The sequence below is a fragment of the Oculina patagonica genome, chromosome 6, assembly GCF_052425735.1.
Source record: "Oculina patagonica isolate OP01 chromosome 6, crgOcupat, whole genome shotgun sequence".
Classification (NCBI taxonomy): Eukaryota; Metazoa; Cnidaria; class Anthozoa; order Scleractinia; family Oculinidae; genus Oculina; species Oculina patagonica.
Genome location: NC_135763.1, coordinates 27,850,433 through 27,869,349, shown reverse-complemented (window position 1 = coordinate 27,869,349; position 18,917 = coordinate 27,850,433). Strand labels below are relative to the sequence as shown.

General features: G+C 38.0%; 1 protein-coding gene across 2 annotated transcripts in view; it reads right to left on the bottom strand.

The window, feature by feature from the left end:
- The window catches only part of LOC144658121 (ephrin type-A receptor 4-like), a 42,762-nt gene extending 31,744 nt beyond the window's left edge, over window positions 1–11,018 (bottom strand). Inside the window, exons 1-4 of one of the 2 annotated variants that reach the window (XM_078518460.1) lie at window positions 10,843–11,018; window positions 10,702–10,759; window positions 9,590–9,642; window positions 2,986–3,080 (exon numbers count right to left, since the gene is read on the bottom strand). In XM_078518460.1, the coding sequence (XP_078374586.1) occupies window positions 2,986–3,080; window positions 9,590–9,642; window positions 10,702–10,759; window positions 10,843–10,853 (217 nt within the window). In that variant the 5' untranslated portion in view covers window positions 10,854–11,018. The remainder of the gene's footprint in view (window positions 1–2,985; window positions 3,081–9,589; window positions 9,643–10,701; window positions 10,760–10,842) is intronic. The other variant, XM_078518459.1, reaches the window with a different exon arrangement.
- Window positions 11,019–18,917: the final 7,899 nt, after the last annotated feature.

Here is an 18,917-nt window from a genome sequence, read left to right as displayed (position 1 = left end):
AGGTGACTCTATTGTTTCCGGTTGTTTATTCATGACCGACTCATCAATGCCAGTATGACGTCACATGGCAACGCGGCAGCGATTCCCTCGGTTTGGTCAGATGAGCGGGATTAAATCGCGAGTACGCCACAGCAGAGGTCCAGAAAGGCTTATCATTAGTGCTTATATTGCTATTGTTCGCTAATTTTTTCCCAGTAGTTAGGTTTGATGCCATAACTTTCTGTGTGTGTGATCTGTTTCTGTTTTTTAGCGCCCGTTATCCTGTAATTTGGTTTTTAATTTTCAAAAATAATACGAATTTTTTAATTTTCACAAACATGTTTCGACGGTACATCCGTCATCGTCAGTGTGACGGTTATGAAAGTTTACAGTGATTTAAAACATGCCTGTTACAAATCATACGTTACATTGCGTTGGAACCAATACGCTAGATAAATTTCGAAGTTAACGGAATTAAAAAGAAGCGCCTAGCGCTTGTCATCGGACAGAAACTCTCACGTTTATAAGCATTTGCAGGCTTCAGAGTCATGCCGTACCTCTTGTAACTTAGACTGCTTCAAGATCTTAGACTCTGCGCATACTAAGTAAGTACCAGGTTAAGCTTAAGGAGTCTTTGTACATCAAGTGGGAAAAGCCGGACCTTAACCAACAGGTCAAACACATCAATTTGACGCTTTCCCTATAGCTGCACGCGCGCGCGCTTCTTTTTAATTCCGTTAACTTCGAAATTTATCTAGCGTATTGTTTTCAACGCAATGTAGCGTATGATTTGTAACAGGCACGTTTTAAATCACTGACGATGACGGATGTACCGTCGAAACATGTTTGTGAAAATTAAAAAAGTCGTATTATTTTTTGAAAATTTCTACAATTTTGCTGCTGTCTCGACAATTTGGTTATTATTTTTAACTCTTGAACGGGACAATAGGCAGGACCGCCATTTTGCTTTCGGGTCAAGCGAAGTCCATCAAAAACATCCACCTTTTCACCCAAACATTTTTCTCAAATCCGCTTCATAATAGGAGGTTTTTCTCCTTCAATATTAACGTTTAATCTTCGGGGCCTTCCGTGTCGCTTGAGTTAGCCAGACTTCATGTCTTTCCGTTCGAGTGCAAAGGTATAATTTTTATCCAGAACATGTCAACAACGCCGATCGCTGCTTCGCGATCTCATGTAGAATTATTTTTCTATACATTTTTATTTGCATTCATTGGCTTATTATTATGTACTACTGTTGGTGTCTGTGCAGTTCTGTTGTATTTTGTGGCTTTCCTTGCCGTGACGACTCTTAATTTTTTAAAAAAATGAATACCTCCAGAAAAAATAAAATAAAAAGAAAAGCTTACAACACGGGGTATTTCGAGTCTGCACCCATACTGATGCTGCACGTACATCAAGAACCGTGCATCCTGTGCCAAACCTCCTATTTCTGTTACAATAAAAATTTAATTCGCTGTGCACTTTAGGACCCTCAAAAGCTCGACCTGTTTACAGATTTCATTGATCATTCTACACTTTGCGAAGGTGTTTTTGTTGATTTAAAAAAAAATAAATATAACGTCTGATATACCAAAAAATAGCAGAAGAAGGACGGTTGCATTCGCTAACAACTCTGCATTATTAGCTTGAGTAAATGAAGGAAGGAAACGGAGTAAAATGCCACATTCTTGACTCGTTTCTCGATTGACGCTTGCCCGTTATCTTTAATATCACTCATGTAAAGCGTGGCGTCATAATGGCAGTGATGATTTAACCAACATTTTCCTTAGAGACACCTCCCCCCCCCCCCCGGATAGTAAAGTTCTTGGATTTGAGAATGATCTTTGCTATCGCTCATTTTTCAATTGATTTTCAATTGATTTTAAAACTGTGGAATCAAATGGTTTCAGTTATTTTCTCATGGAAGTCGCAGGCCCGTACGCTTTTCAAGTAAGGTCGTACGGTTTATTTTAGCCTGCGAATACAGCCGCCTCTCATTCGCATCCCGCAACGAAAAGCGAAACACGTGTTTTGCTTTTCGTTGCGGGACGCGAATGAGAGGCGGCTGTATTCGCAGGCTAGGTTTATTCCTGCCTCGTCAGATCGAGACCGTCATACGGGACCTTTTTTCAAATTAATTTTCAAGTAAATAGCACGCGGGGCCGGGTAATATCCATAAACAGGGCAAAGGAAAATACCAGCTTGCGCCAAATGTAAAATTGAACTACAACATATTCCAAACCTACATCATATACCAAACCATTGTTCTAGTGCTATTTGGACGCTATGATTGGCTACTTAAACTCCGAATATCCTTTGGTATTGACCTCGGAGCAAAACAAAATGGGGTCCTTTTTTGCTTTGTTGACATAAGCAAATATTTTTCTATAAAAGAGCAAGGATGCTGGACCTCTATACGTAATCAGACGCGGGTAATACAGTGTTGATAGCTTTTTTTATATTGTCACTCATAGAATCGTTAACAGTGTGGTACAGAATGTTTTGTTTTTTATTGAGAAATTATGTTTTGTTTACTATCGAGAAATTATATAATTAGATCGGCTTTAAAGCAAAACTTGATAGGTTTTAAAATATTCGGACGGTGGAGTCCTTGACGTGGTTCCAAACGCTGCCCAGACCATATTAATGCCAGGATAACGTGAAAGTACATCTCTCACTTAAATCTCGGAATGCAAAAGTTGAAGTTGAAGATCCTTGGAATTTTAATTCAGTCATATTGACAATTTAGCTTGAGGAGTTTAGCAAAGGGAAGGTATATGAAAGGGTTCCTTCTTCTGCCCAAAAAAGATAAATATATATATATATAAGGTCGAGAGTTCGGACCTCGGGCCGGAGCCTGCCTGTGTAAGACTTTGTTGAGTTTCCGCTGGTATTCACTCTTTGGACATTTTTATTTTATTTTATTTGATAGGTTCATTGCCATGTATGCAACTTCATACAAACTTTCTTGTAGTCAAATAGTAAGAATCTACTTTTGCCACTTACCTGTTTCACCAGAGACAAATACAATCATCCACGACAAAAACAGCCCTTGTAAGATCATGGCTTCTAAAACTACTTCAGTTACGTTTGCTTGTGTCCTTGTGAATTTGCGAAGCAAGAAAAACAACAAAAATTAAATATTCGCTTTAACGCTATGACAGGTACAATGTAGGGAACAAATGATGAAATATAGGTAGGGGAGCAGTGGTGGTGCAGTGGCGAGGGCGTTTTCCACCCATTAAAGTGGCTCAGGTTTGAATCCTGGACCCGTCGTCATATGTGGGTTGAGTTTGTTGCTGGTTCTCGTTCTTGCTCCGAGAGGTTTTCTCCGGGTTCTCCGGGTTTATTCCCTCCACAAAAACTAACACCCAATATTTCCATTTGTTCTTTGATGGAATTGATGATCGCACACTTTTTAAACAACAACCCCATCCCCGTTGAGGTTTTCCGTAATTTTGAAAAGACGATTTACTCTGCAAGATAATATTCTATATAATGCTGAAACTTTCCTTGGCGGTTTTTAAAATAAAATTGTACAATTTGATAACTTTTAATTCCATAGATATTATGGCTTGATTTTGAATCAATTTCCTTTATTTTCCGACTTTCTAATTTTGAAGCTAAGGCGGATCCAAAATGGCGGCTTTCATGACGTCATATGACGTCATCTTGTAGAGTAAGCGAAGGACTTTCTACTCAGTGCAAAATAAATTCGCTGGGCATTAATAGGAAACCTTAAGGGGTCCCATCCCCCTCCTTTGTACAACTGGGCCGGGTATGAATTAGCTTACTTAAAAAATAAACAAATTGTTGCTGTGTAGCACTTTGGACTGCATCCATTGTAAAGAAAGTTTTCAAAAAGTGCTTAATTGTTCTTGTATCAAAAAGAGAGAAACGTTTCGGAAAAATCCCTTCATCACTCTCAAATAAGGCGCCATCATTCATATTTGTACCAATAGTTACAATTATAACAATTGCCATTTGTACCATTATGTACCAAAATTATTTACAGTTTATCGCAAACTTCTGTGTTACTGTTTCAAAGATCTTATCAAAAGAAATTACTTCTAACAACACCAAAAATCGAAAACAAAGTTCCACTGAATTGCTTAAAAGACGATTTTACAAACTAGCTACACGAGAGATTTTGCCCATGAGTTTACATCGTTCTTGTGAGCTTTGAAATTCATTTCCTCAGGCTCTGACAAAAAATTGTTGTTTTCACGGATAATTACTAACATATTTAGCGTTTGAAAAAAGCAAAACATAACGCAATTGGATTTAAATTTTTCTGGTACTCGATTTTTGTCGAAAAATATAGAAATAGAAATATAACTCGATCTCCTGATGGATTCCGTGTCAAGCGTTATTCCATTGTGAAATGTGTTTATCCTTTTTGAACGAACTGGTGCCAGTTTTCTGATCTCACGTATATGCTGTGGTTCAATAAATTGACATTTGACTTTTTTCTGGTGTACATGATAATGAGTATATATAAAACAAAGAAAAACAGCAAAATGTGCCAAAACCACATAGCTAGGGAAGATCTCCTTACTCTTTTTGGGTCACATCATTAAAAGGTACAAAATACAAAAAGTGACAATTAATAATATAAAATAATAATTTAAAATTAGTTGGTCTAAAAGTATAAAAACAAAAATATAAAACTGAAACAGAACCACATCAAATACCTTACCGTAAGTTTCGACTTTGTTTTTAAGCTAATGCTGCTTTTAATTTCAAGCCCTTTAGTCATCGCTTCTGCTGTACATTTACGGACATTTTCTTTTAAATATTTTGGTTTTTAATCACTTACTAGAGTTAATTGTGATATTTCGTTGATTTTGACGAGTAAATGGTCTATTCCGTTTTGAGAAAAAGGAAGTGCTCGTCGCTACGAACAATTATGCAAACACATCGCCCGTCCATTTTCCATTTAAATCCGGTTATTTTTTATGGCATTTATGAGCCAATCAGACAGCTAGAATTGCAATAACTCAGGTTTGGAATTCACTTATTTCATGAGCCAGCGTTGGATACGAGGTAAAAAAAAATTAAAAAAACCGAGTTGGTTATAATCATCTCATTTTTAATTCGTATCTGACAAGGGCGAAGGGAATAATTGCTTTATTAAGTTTTAGCGGTTCCAAGCATTCGGTTAGTTGGGAAGCAGCGCAAAGAACTGCGAGTAAAAACATAGGCACGCTAAGCGTGCAGGAGTTATTTTTCAATTTATGGGGTGGCTTGGGGTGAGACTGGGTGATTGTCCTGTTGGGATGGCTTATGTCATAGCTTGAGCTATTTGTGTATAGCGGCCCACGGAGTCACTTTTTTGCACAAAATTTGCTTAAAAACAAAATATTATTTTTACGTGCACTTTGATACATCAGAACTGTTTTATTTAATACGTAGATTTTCATCATTTAATTAAAAAACAAGTTAGAACTAATTTAATTATATACTTTTGGCTTTTTGCCAAACACTGTAACATGATACTGTTGTTTTTCTCACTTTTGTAACATGATATCTTTGTTTTTCTCGAAAAAGCCATGTCTCCATTTAACACGGTCAATAGTCATTGAACGAAAAGTAATAAACGAATTAAATCAAAAACCACTCTCTCCAGGAAAGTTTTTTAAAGCGCAGTACACCTGCAGTATTTGTTTCCTGTCAAAACTGTTCAAAAAAAATTTTGGTTCATTCATAACGTAAATTTTATTTAACAAACGAGAACTACTTGAGTTATCAAATTGTCACGGAATGCACGCTCTTATTCTGTTTTTGATATTGATCGTAGTTGCTTTTAACAGCAAAGTTAATACCTATACCGGTTTATTTAATGTTTGAACGAGATGTTTTAAAGGTATAAACACAAACGCCACTTCTGAATTGGTGAATTGAGCAAGAAGCTCAAATAACTGAGTTGGAATTAGCGAGGTCCCGCCGAAATAAAATAGACAAACATAACTTGCAATCAGGCGATCTTAGGACAAACATGAAGCACGTGTGAAGTGTCATGCACCCGGGGGGGCACTTCCTATAAATGGGCTAATGGGGTCGCATTTTCACGACTGGACTGACTATAATGGAGTCGCCTTTTCAAGCTTTTTTTATAGGGTGACTAGAATGGGGTCGCACTTTTCCCGAATTTTTAGGGTAAGAAGATTCTGTTGTGATTTATAAAATTAATGGAAAGATTCGCCGAAAAATTTTCTGATCTGAAAGTTCTATAAATTGCTTTTTTCACATCAAAATGCTATTATACTGTCAGTGCTAGTGTAATGTTACCGTTAAAGAAGAATATTTACATTTCAACTATTTATTACGGTATGTTTGTAAAGTTTGTAAATGTTTATGGTAAGCAAATGTACCAGAATGTTTATAGTATAGTTGTAAAGTAAAGTGTTCTTCATTCTGCTTATTAAATGTGTTAATAATGAATTAATTTTAGAATGACTTAGTTAAAATGAGTTATACGGTAGACGCAAAAACAGAAAGTGACTAAGTTGGGGTCGTGAAAGTTACATTTACGCAAAAGTGACTAAGATGGGGTCTATAATTGGCCATATAATATGAATATAATGGGGTAGGGGTTCCGAGAGGCCAGCGGCACATACCCAACAAAAATTGACCCATAGCAATCGTTTGTGCCATGATTTAAAATGCAAGTGTTAAACCTTACAGTTCACTCTGTCATTTAGTTTTTCTTTTGAAAGTCCCAGTAAAGAAAGGATCTCAGTCGGATAGTTGTGTGCAGCGATGTGTTAATTAAGGTTTACGCTGGAGCAGGGGGGGAAAGCAACTTCCCATACATTCTCTTATATGAAATCTGAGCGATGCTCTCACAACTTGCAAAGCAATCATCGGGGCGGTAGTCAGCGGATGTCTCTAAGGCGCATGAGCAGCTCCTTTCTTTGTGAACTTGCCAAAACAATAACAACATCGGAGCAGTGAGAGAGTTCGATTTTTTATATATGTCTTTAAAGCAGCGAAAATTTCTCCGGAAAGGTTCTTGGTGTCAATATGTGGTGTTTGTTATGAAATAAAACCATCACGGGAATGGTAATGAAAACGTGGCGATCGAATATTCCCGCGTCGGTCGGAGCTATTGTTCTTGCTCTATTGTTCCGAGGTTGTTTGTTGACTTGGTCTTTCTTTGTTTTACTTCATTTACAATCCCCATGTTGGCCAGTTGAAAATCGTGGTACAAACATTTGCATTTCAACACTGAAAAGTAGCACGGCATCACAAAATTCTGCGTTCTTAAAACTACACGACGATGACGAAATTTTTCGGATAAACACGCTGCTTTTAGATTTTTAGTTAAGAGAATTGAACCCCTTTATAATAAGTGATTCCACGGCATAGCAGCTTCCATTTCGCGGGAAACGATTGCCTGTTGCATCATCGTCCAAAAACCGCTGACTACATCGTGAATTGATCGCTTTGCAAGTTGTGAGAGCATCGCTACTCGGTCCCAGACCTCGTTTCTTCCCCCCCCCCTGCGCTGGAGTTATTCGAAAGGTTTTAAATTACTTTTGACATATGCAAATTTTGGCCAGTTTTATAAACGGCGCCGGTTTTAAAAAGCAAAAATTGTGTAACTTTTCTAAAGCTGTAATAACAATTGATGCCGTTATCTGTGTTATTCACGAAGACAAGTTTCATTCAAGAAGAATTTAGGTTTTAAAAACTTTATGGCAAATTCACAAGAAATAAAACACGTTCACTTGCCATCGCGTCTGGTTGCCATGTGTTTATTTACGGAAGGCTTCACGGCTCCAATTTTTTTTCACGTCGAATGGTTTGTTTGCCGACTACAGAATTTTTACAACACAAATTTAAGAACCGGTTTTATTTACGGAAACTCTTGCCTGAATTTCAGTAGCGACCAGAAAGAGAGGTCTGAAATTCAGGCTAGTGAAACTCAAGATTTATTTAAATATACTTGCGTCTGAAATAATCATTGACAACATTCACTTGCAATGGGATCATACTTTGATTAGGCGGACCAGAAGTTTTTAGTTCGGTTTCTACCAATTTTATTCTTAAACTCGTCGTTCGCCGTCTTTCTCGGACGGTTTGGAGTTTGGAGTTGGCGCCGGCGAAGTCAGTAATATTAGGAAATCTAAAGAAGATTCCTTTCTAGTTTTCATTTCTTCGACTCTTTGTAAATATACCCACAGTATTAACATCATAATAATCTGCTGTGTGCAAATGCTTTATGTAATTTTTACCACGGTCAGAAAAGCTAGCCTCTTCAAAACGAACGTTCGAATAAGACGAATATCAATTATGTGTTGGGCCTTTTGCTGGCGGCGTGTGCGTTGTAAGCAGGCGAGCCCCAGGAGGTGAGCGTTACGAAAAACATGTTTTTAATCCAGGGTTAATTTACAACTCACCAATTCCGTCTCCTTCAAATCTAAAATCTTCGAACGAAATCGCTCACTACAACTGTGTCAGATTGCTTCCCCTTTATAAACTTCAATTTGATTGGTTCTGATCAGTAGTACCTGAAATCTGATTGGTGTGACAAACAAACATACTTCACTGATTACAGGTCCATCGCGCCGACTAAGAGCTATTTTTGAAAAAATAACTCAAAAATGGCGAGGGGAGGCTATATTAAATTCTTCATGACCATCTTACGTGAGTCTCTTCTTTGATTTTATTAAGTTGTAAATCAACCTGATGATGTGTACGAGTGTGTACGTACACGTGTCAGTTTGATCTTCATGAAGCCATTGTGTTTAGAGGCTGCAAAATTCGTTGCGCGGTGTTCACTGACTTCAGATCACGTGTACACGCACTCAAGCGTCTTACATAGTACCACGTGATTCATGTTTTCATTTTTATTCATTTTGTTAATTAATCGGATTAAAAGTTCTTTGTGATTACGGAAAACTTTATTGTGAAATGAAAACTAATTGTCAGTGGCTCCGTTGCTGTCGTGGTACTATGTTGAATATTTTGTCTCTCTTCTTCCTTCTTTCTTTTCTTTTTTTGACCGGCATGGCGTAAACAGAAAGATCGGATAACGCATTATTAACGGCAGACAAGCGCCACGATAAAGATCAAATTTGGCTCCTCTGCTCCCTGTGGCTCAGTATCCGGATTTAGCGCGATATTTTTGTGCTGGTTTGAAAGCGTGGAAAAAAAATGAACGAACTGAATAAATCTTGAACAAGCTTCGCTTTGCCTCATTTTAACCATCGAATTTTGAGGTTTTGATGAATTGGTAAAAGGCCATCGTCTTCAATTCTGTTGACAATCATACTAGGTTAAAATGATTAAACAAATCGGACTCCCCCTACGCACTCAATCCTACATTTCCTTATTTTCATAATAAACACTATATCGCGATACTGTTTATATCCCGAGAATATCAACTGTTCAGTGATTTGAAATTCACCTTGTCAGTTCTGAAATGCGCTATGGATGCGTGTGCAATGAACTTCATGAAGCATCTTAAGCTTTTGTACCTTCTGTTTAGTTTTGTTTCTGTAGCGTGAGATATTATGACAAAATAGACTAATTATACCTAAAACACAAATGAAATTAGATAACAACTAATCATTTAAGCTTAAGGCAACCAACAAAAACTCACCTCTGATTCCCGTGTGAAAGAAAGTTGCTTTGATTATTAGCTTTAGCGTCTGGCTGAAAAGGAAGCTTATGGTAATTAACAAAACTGCAAAATACTAAGTTGGATGTCACGCAATATCAGTCACGCGATATTTTACCTCGATACCATGCTGAGAAATGAGCCAGCGCTGACGGAAATTAATTAAGATTCCTTGTTCAAATAAACGGCACGCAATGCAAGCAGAAGCGTCGACGCTTCACAGGAGAGTCCTAAATAATATTCAGGAAATTTGTCAACAAATAAGCGTAAATAAAAGTAGCTGACAACTTGTGTGGTAAATTACCGTCATCTAACTACGGAATGAGGAGAATTGAATTGGCATTTGTCTAAATTTAGACTACACAAGACAAGATCATAATCATACGAGACATAATTCGCGTGACTGTCTTTATCGAGCAGAAAATGCCGTCAAACTATGAGATCGTTTTAAGCTTTATCAGAATACTTTCCTCTTTTTAGTGTGAAATGAACTTCTTTTAAGTGCCACTCGACTCAAGAGTTTGAAAACATATATTTGCAAGTATAGGCAGGAATTTGTCCAGGCATGTGGATTACATTTAATACATGACGTAATGAGGGAAGTTCCAGTGCATTAGAGTGTACCATTAGATTATTGATTTTGGTGGGCTTGGAAAAAATGAACGAACTGAATAAATCTTGAACAAGCTTCGGTTTGTTTCATTTTAACCCTCGAACTTTGTGGTCATGATTACCTTGTAAAGGGACATCGCGTCCAATTCTGCTGGCAATCATACTCGCCTAATGATTAAACAAATCGGACTCCCGCTACGCACTCAATCCCACATTTCCTTATTTTCGTGTAAAACACTATATTAAAGTAAATCGCGATACTGTTTATATCCTGAGAATATCAACTGTTCAGTGATTTGAAATTCAACTCGTCAGTTCTGAAATGCGCTCTGGATGCGTGTGCAATGAACTTCATGAAGTACTTATGCTTTTGAACCTTCTGTTTTGTTTTGTTTCTGTAGCGTGAGATATTATGACAAAAACACAAATGAAATTAGATAACAACTAATCATTTAGGCTTAAGGCAACCAACAAAAACTCACCTCTGGTTCAATTCCCTTGTGACAGAAACTTGTTTTGATTAAACGTTGAAGCGTCTGGCTGAAAAGAAAGCTTATGGTAATTGATAAAACCGCAAAATAGTAGGTTGGAAGTCACGCAGTATCAGTCACGAGATATTTTACCTCATTACCATACTGAGAGATTAGCAAGCGCTGGCGGAAATAAAGGTTCCTTCTTTAAAAAATAGAGGGTCTGGATGAGGTTTATCTGATAGCTGACAACTGCTAGAACTTCCAGCACCTCTATGTATGGAGATCTTCAGAATAGTTTGAAACATCTAAGCTTAGCCAGCAGAACGAGTCTGCTCAGTGTATTGCCGGATCAAAGAGTAGTTTACAATAGCACTGAGGCACAGTTTTACCACAGGCAACCCAAGCTAACGATAAGAGCCACAGCACTGTTAGGAGTATGTTGTAAAAAAAACTTGAACTTGACGCTTCGTATATATGCTAGGCAACATACATTTTCATCACTTCTGTTTGTGTTTTGTTTTTATTTAAGCTAAAATGGCCAATGTTATCCAGCAGATTAAAAAAACAAGAGTAATAACAATCACCATTTTTTTTGACGTTGCTCGTCGCTTTGATTCGCAGTCCTTTCAAACACGCAGCTTAGGCGTTCTCTTGTCCAATCCTCTGTAATAGAGCTGGTGAAACCTGGGTGTTCACCAGATTTTTAGCACAAACTCTGCCAGGGCACACAAAAATTCTCCAGGTTGGTCCAAAACTAACCTGCGTAGCAGGCGTTTGTGTGGTTTTTGCTGGAAACTATATGGCGCCTGCTATGCAGGCAAGTCCAAAACCAGGAAGGCAAATGACTTATATGTGTTTAAACATACACAACTTTGTGACCCTGCGATTTTGGTTTGAGTTACTTAATAATTATAAGTAAAACTTCACCTCATAGGTTGGTATCCAGAGGGGCGCTGCATCTAAAAAATACATTACAAATTTAAAAAGATAAAAAAACTAAGCTGAATTACATTTTCATCTAAATTTCTTATCATTAGATTGAAAAAATACTAAGCTAATTTACAATGATATTTACAAAGAAGGCTAAAAACGTTACTGACATGCTATGATACAAAAGAAACGTTTTGCTACGCGGAATAAAGTCTGTATACTGTCGGCGTTCGCTATTTTCAGAGGAAGTTAAAAATCTTCGCCCCACTGAAATGAAAGGTGGATTTCCCGTATATTACTGGAGACAATACTGATTGAGAAGATAATCAAGAGTAAAAAAAAAAACACGTTTTTAACTAGGACAGACTTAGTTAGGGCCTGTTTATATGGAAGAGAGTTGTCCCTGGTAGGAGGGTTACCCTCCATACCGAGCCACCCCAGGCGAGAGAGCTTTTCATACGTTTCTTTATAAATAGCTGCAAACTGTTTATATGAGAAATTGCAAAGTTGGCTCGGGGGACAGGGTGACCCTGGGTGGAAGGTCACTCGCTTTGAAGGTAGGGTGACCCTGGGGAGCGAGCCAACTTTTTTCCATATAAACAGTTTGGTTATTTTTGCCTCGCCTGCCAGGGACAAGTTGACACATACCGAGCATGCGCAAATGCTAGAATCAGCCAAAACAACATCGAAGTCGGCGAAAAATTTGTCTAAAATGGTCCTTGTCGATATTTCAGCGTTCCTGATTTTAAAAATGGCAGCCTTAATAGATATTTCAAAATAACTCTCGCCAGTCTTTTGAACCGAGAGGGCCAAGTTTTGGCTCGGTCAACAGGGACAACTTTCTCATATAAACGCTCGGTAAAAGATAGCTCGGGGGAAAGGGTTCCCTCCTACCAGGGACAACTCTCCTCCATATAAACAGGCCCTTAGTTACATCCCTTTCAAGCCATTTCCCGGTATAACTAGGAATATTCACCGTATTTGAAACTTTAAAAAAGGCCCTTTTGATTTACAATATTTAAATATTGTCAATTTAGGAATAAAAGCTACAAAACAACCATCCTTGAGATTGGGGTTATTTGATGTAAGAGATATTAAACTGATTTTTCTTTAAAGAAATCTTTTATTTTTAAGATTACCGAACGTGCTGAAAGCTTTTAAAGCAAAACAGACCCGCTGTCTAATCCTCTTTCCATCCATTTATTAAGGCAATTAGTGGTAAACACTTCATTTGAAAGAAAAACATTGTTTTCTTTTTTATCTCGATAATGAATGCTGTCCGATTGTCTGCAATATCCAAAGACATCCATTAATAGGAGCAATTAATTCAGTGACCAGCTTTTGTCGATAAAGTGTTTGTTTTGCGGTGAAAAGTAAGGCTATGTTTACTCGTGGTCCAGAGATTAAACATCGACTTCCATTCGCTGACGGCAAAGTGTACGTTTTTAGCTTCAGCCGCACTTGAAAAAATTGGTAAGAGATATTTGAGTTAATTTTAAATCAGATGTGCTATTCAAAAATTAGTGTTACTACCTGTCTACAGGAAACCGGCCAACAAATATATTTAAGATCTATGTAAGTTATTTATTAGAATTCCGGCGTGTCAAAGAGTTAGCAAAAATTAGTAAGGGAGAACATTGTGCTGGCCACACTGACTTAAAGTCGTTCTCGCTGTTTGCTAAGTACCATTTGAACCGGCTATTAAGATCTGCATGCTGGGGGATCAACTTTGCAGATAATGTTGCCATCCGGATGGTTTATTCTAAGGGAACATCGACCGCTTCTGTACGCGGACGCCGCACTGAGCTCAATGTCAAGGAGAAAATTGGAAAAGGAATTCTACAGTAGGCAAAGGCATTAAAAATGAGATCTTGTTCTCGAGTTCTTCGCTTAAGCATGCTAAGGGACACGATCAGTGGCTTTTCGTGGCCTTATGTGCTTTTTTGTTCGCCTTTCATTTTTTTTTGCGCTGTTCTTTTTAATCGTGAGGTTTGTGTTGGAGAAACCCACCAATCTTTGGCGTCGGAGGAAAGATAGGAAAATCGAAAAATTTCGCTGTTTTTATCAGAATCCCTGCGATTACATTTATCATCCACAAATAAATTTCATTCACGATCAGTGGTCAAATCCCGCGCACGATCATCGTGCACTTTTTTTTACTCCTTTTATTTATCTGATTCGTTTTACGCTCTTTCAATTGCCATGACATGTGCCGGAATAATCCCACGAGTCTTTGGCCTTGGAGGAAAGAGAACTGTTAACTAGCAGGCCTACAGATCATAAAAAACCAGGAAAATTCAGCGTATTAAGTAGGTTTTTTGTCTTTTTGTTTTTTCGTTTGTTCAGTTTCGGCTTTCAAATCTTTCATCCAAAAAGGTAATTTAAACAGGTAAAACAAATCAAGGTGCTCTTGTTTTTTAAAGGCGCGCGAAATGAAACTTAGTGGCAAACAATGAAAAGGATAAAAATTTCCGCGAGGCAACAATCAGCCGACACCCTGTAAGCAGCGATCTTCCGAAAGTAGCGGCAGGAAGTTTCATAAGGAGCTCACCACCCAAGTTATGCATAATAATTTTCCCAGAAGGTCAATATAGTGCCCTGAGATAACAAAGAGTTCCGTATGGAACTCACCACCCAATTAAGGCATAATAATTTAACACGATCGCGAAGTCAATATACTGCCCTTAGATAACAAAGAATTCCGTATGGAACTCACCATCCAATTAAGGCATTATAATTTTTCTCGAGGTGAATATGCTGCCATCAGTTAAACATGAGTTCAATGAAGAACTAACACCCAAGTAAGACATAATAATATACACCACCCAAGTAAGACATAATAATCTACCACGAAGTCAATATGCTGCCCTCAGATAACATGAAATCAATAAGGAACTCACTATCCAAGTAAGACATAATAATGTGGCACGAGGTTAATATGCGGCCTTCAGATAATTAAGTTCCACGAGGAACGCACCACCCAACTGAGACATAATAATCTACCATGAGGTGAATATGCTCCCCTCAGATAACAAAAGATCGTTTAAGGATCCCACTACCCAAGTAAGAAATAATGGCCTCGGCCGCAATTGGCGAGTTAACCGTGTTACTTCCAATTAATAAATTATAGTTAACTGGGCTATCAAAACTGTCTGATGCGACCGCGAATTTGGAGAGTTAACTGATCCTTAACCAAGTTAGTGGTTCCCATGGAAAAAAGAACAATGGATATTTTCACCCCGATAGGTTAATTCTAAACTCCATTTCTGGGTAGTTTTTGCCAGGTTAGCGGTTTCTTATCAGATTAAGCTATTGTTTTACTCGCCAAATATGCCAATCACCACCGTGTGAGATGGGATTTTGTCTTCTGTCACACGCAAACATGGCGTCTGGACACAAAGCATGGCTTAATTCTATAATTTCCCTCACTTCTAGAGAACTCGAGGATCAAGGCAACAATTATTTGGCTTAGTCAGGGCTGTCGTGTTATCCTCTGAAAGCTTCAAGTTTGTACGGTTCATTCACGCCTTTATTAAAAACACTACATTCCCCTCACGCATCAGAGGGTGGCGAAAGTTCAACCTGTTCAACAGGTACTTCTGAAAGGCAGAAGAGAACACCCTGGACAATTGTACAAATTGAAATAATTCTGAAAAGCAAAAGAAGAATTGTGCATATGATAACTAAAATGAGCAAGCCATTTCACTTGTTTACAAATAGCTTAATCATGAGGACACTTCAGTCTGGTCTGATCTTAATGCGACCTCTAAAAAATTTTAACCGAGTTTGTTATCGTAACCATTCTTTAGCCGAGTTAGGTTTTGTGGAAATTTTTTATCGGGTTTTTAAAAAATTAACCCACTCAGCTCAGTCAGTGCGGCTGCTTTCAATAACCTACGAGGAGGTCAATATGCTGCCCTCAGATAACACGAGTTCCAAAAGGAACTCACCACCCAAGTAAGACATAATAATCCACCACGAGGTCAATATACTGCCCTCAGATAACACATAGTTCCATAAGGAACTCGCCACCCAATTAAGGCTTAAAAATGTACCACTAGGGGAAAACAATGCCCTGATATAACATTAGTTTCATAAAAAAACTCACCATCCAAGTAAGACATAATAATCCAGAACGAAGTCAGTATGCTGCCCTCAGATAACATGAGTTCCATAAGGAACTCACTACTTAAGAACGAAGTCAGTATGCTGCCGTCAGATTACAGTTCCATAAGGAACTGACCAACCAAGTAAGACAACAATGTACCACGAGGTAAATATGCTGCCTTTAGATAACATGAGTTTCATAAGGAGCTTACCAGCGAAGTAAGACATAATAATGTGGTACGAGATTAATATGCTGCCCAAAGTTCCATGAGGAACGCACCACCCAAGTGAGACCTATTAATTTAAAATGAAGTCAATATGGTGCCCTTAGATAGCATGAGTTCCATAAGGAACTCACCTCCCAAGTAAGACAGAATAATCTACCACGAGGTCAATATGCTGCCCTGAGATAGCATGAGTTCCTTAAGGAACTCACCATCCAGGTATGACAGTGGTCATTTAGAGTCAAATCCTTCCCTTAAGCTTTTTGCGCAGTTCCGTTGAGATCCTTTGAACGCGTTAATTAATTTGTAAGAGACAATTAGCACTGCTGGTGATATTAAACGGCTTAAGCTCGATGTTTTTTATTATTGTGAAGTACTAGTTATGCTTTTACAAATATGCTTTTGGCTTGCGGCTTAAGTGACCGACATATTTTGAGCCAAAAATCTTTCTTTGAGGTTGATTTTCTTTGTATACAGATATCTTTTATTTTTAAGATTACCAAACGTGCTAAAAGCTTTCTAAGCAAAACCGAGCCATTAATTAATTCTCTTTCAAGACATTTAGAAAGACAATTAGTGATAAACACTTCACTTGAAGGAAAAATTGTCTTCTTTGTGTTTTAATGATGAATTATTTCCTAATGTCTTCAACATAAGACAACAATCAATACGTGCGATCAATTCAGTGACCAGCTTTTGTCGATTAAGAGTTTATTTTGCGAGGAAAGATAGGTCTATGTTTGTTCCGAAGATTAAACATCAGATTACATCGACTTCCATTCGCTGGCAGTACATTGTACGTTTCAGCTTCAGCCACACTTGACAAAACTGGTGAAAGAAATTTAATTCTGATGTGCTATTTAAGAATAAGTTTTCCTTCTTCCTTACAGGCCGCCGGCCAACAAATATTTTTAAGATAAAAAGTCCGATATTTATAACCATTCCGGCGTGCCAAAGGGTTAGTAAAAATTAGCCAGGAAAAACATTGTGCTGGCCACAGTGACTTGAATTCCTTTTTTTAGTTTGCAAAGTACTATTTGAACCGACTATAAAGATCTTTAATTTTAGCATGCAAGCAAGGGGATTAATTTTGCAGATAATTTCGCCGTCTGGATGGTTTATTCTGAGGGAACAGGAATTCGACTGTGGCAATGAAAATAAGGTCTTGTTCTCTATCTAGAGCTTGTATTTTTTTCTCCTTTTGATTTTTCTTGCGCTTTTTCATTTCAATCCCGTCCTTGGAGGACAGCGTGGATAAAGATTCGCTGCTGTTATCAGAATTTCCCCGATCACATTAATCATCCACCATTTTCTTACACGATCAGTGGTTATAGCCCGCGCACGATTTTGACCAACAGGAACCAGTGGAAAGAGACAAACTGCGTATGTTTCTTAGATGCGCTTCCCAAAAAGCCAATTATTTTGAACAACAGTATAACCGATTCTTCCGAAGGTTTTCATAGAACTCAAGAAACATGAACGGAATTTGACTTTTTCTTACAGGGGAACACTCCTAATCCGGGAACTAAATTATACACCTGGAAAAAGTAAAATTGACCCATAATTTTGATAGGGCCTGCAGAGGCCAGGAAGGTGACAATTCCGCCAGGGAGGGCAAAAGAACCAACCAGGTCGGATTTCACCAAGTCTGTTATAGAAGGGTGTCTCATACTCACTGATCAAAAAGTTCAATCATATTGGGCCTTGTAGCATTTCTCGACTATTACTCAAACGCGCAACCAGTGGTGGAAGTGGCCACACTGAACTAAATTCAATGCTTCTCGCTGTTTGAAAATTACTGATTCTTTTTACGCCCTTCCAGTTCAATCGAACCACAATGGCAAGTGCCGGAATAATCCCACGGATCTTTGGTTTTGGAGGAAAGACAATTGTTGCAATTTTCCCACTTGCCTTTTTACATATGGTACACCGGTTGCTAAGAAATACACACGTATAATAACTCCACTAAATTCTATCCGATTTTGATTGGTTTAAATTGATCACGTGACACGATAGTGTTCTTCCGCGGAGGGCACTTTCAGCCTAAAGTGCCCGTCCGGGGAAAATACCGGATGGATAGTAGTCGTCCGTGAAACAAGAAGGCCTACAGACCTAAAAATCCCCCGGAAAATTGACTGTATTTAGTGGGTTTCTTGTCCTTTTTTTTCGTTTGTTAAATTTCGGCTTTCAAATCTGTAATCCAAAGAGGTAAAACAACAACAACAACAACAAAACAATAACTAATGATTCAAAATGCTTGTTTTTGAATGAGAGCAAGGAAAAAAATTTAGTGAAGAACAATAAAAACGATAACAATTTCCGCGAGGCACCATCAACCGATAGTTCCTCAACAGAAATAATCTACTGCTTAAATAGCGACACCCCTGTAAGCAGCGATCTCCCGTCGTAGCATCAGGAAGGCTGCTTTGCTTGTTTCGAAAGTATCGAGCCGGGGAGTCTCACTTTCGAACTTTACAGTTGCTTTCCAATAACACTTTACACGTTTTTTCATTCATTTTGCATTACAATATAATTCAAAGCAAAAATGGCTATTATCATATGAAGTCTACTTAACTTCAAAACAGGTGCGAAACGCGTTAAGATCCGGGATATTATTCTTTTGTTTCAAACGTTCTTATAATGATTACATATGTCTTGAGTCAGCATTATTTAGATATATTTTATCTTTTATCTTTTAGGTGAGAGGCAATTCCGGAAAAACAAGTGACGGCTGCTAAGAAACGGAACCATTACTAGACGATATTAATTACCGAGAAGAATCTTTGTTGTTTTTCGATATAACAGCCATATTGTAAGTGAAAGATCTACAAGATCTAAAAAGCTTTTCTGTCACTTTACTAAAATTGAAATTTCCCCAGGAAGTGTCATTCACGAGTTGTGTTTGCCTAACTGACTTTAATTAATCACCTTTCAAACAATTACAAAACACCGTTTTAGTCTTAA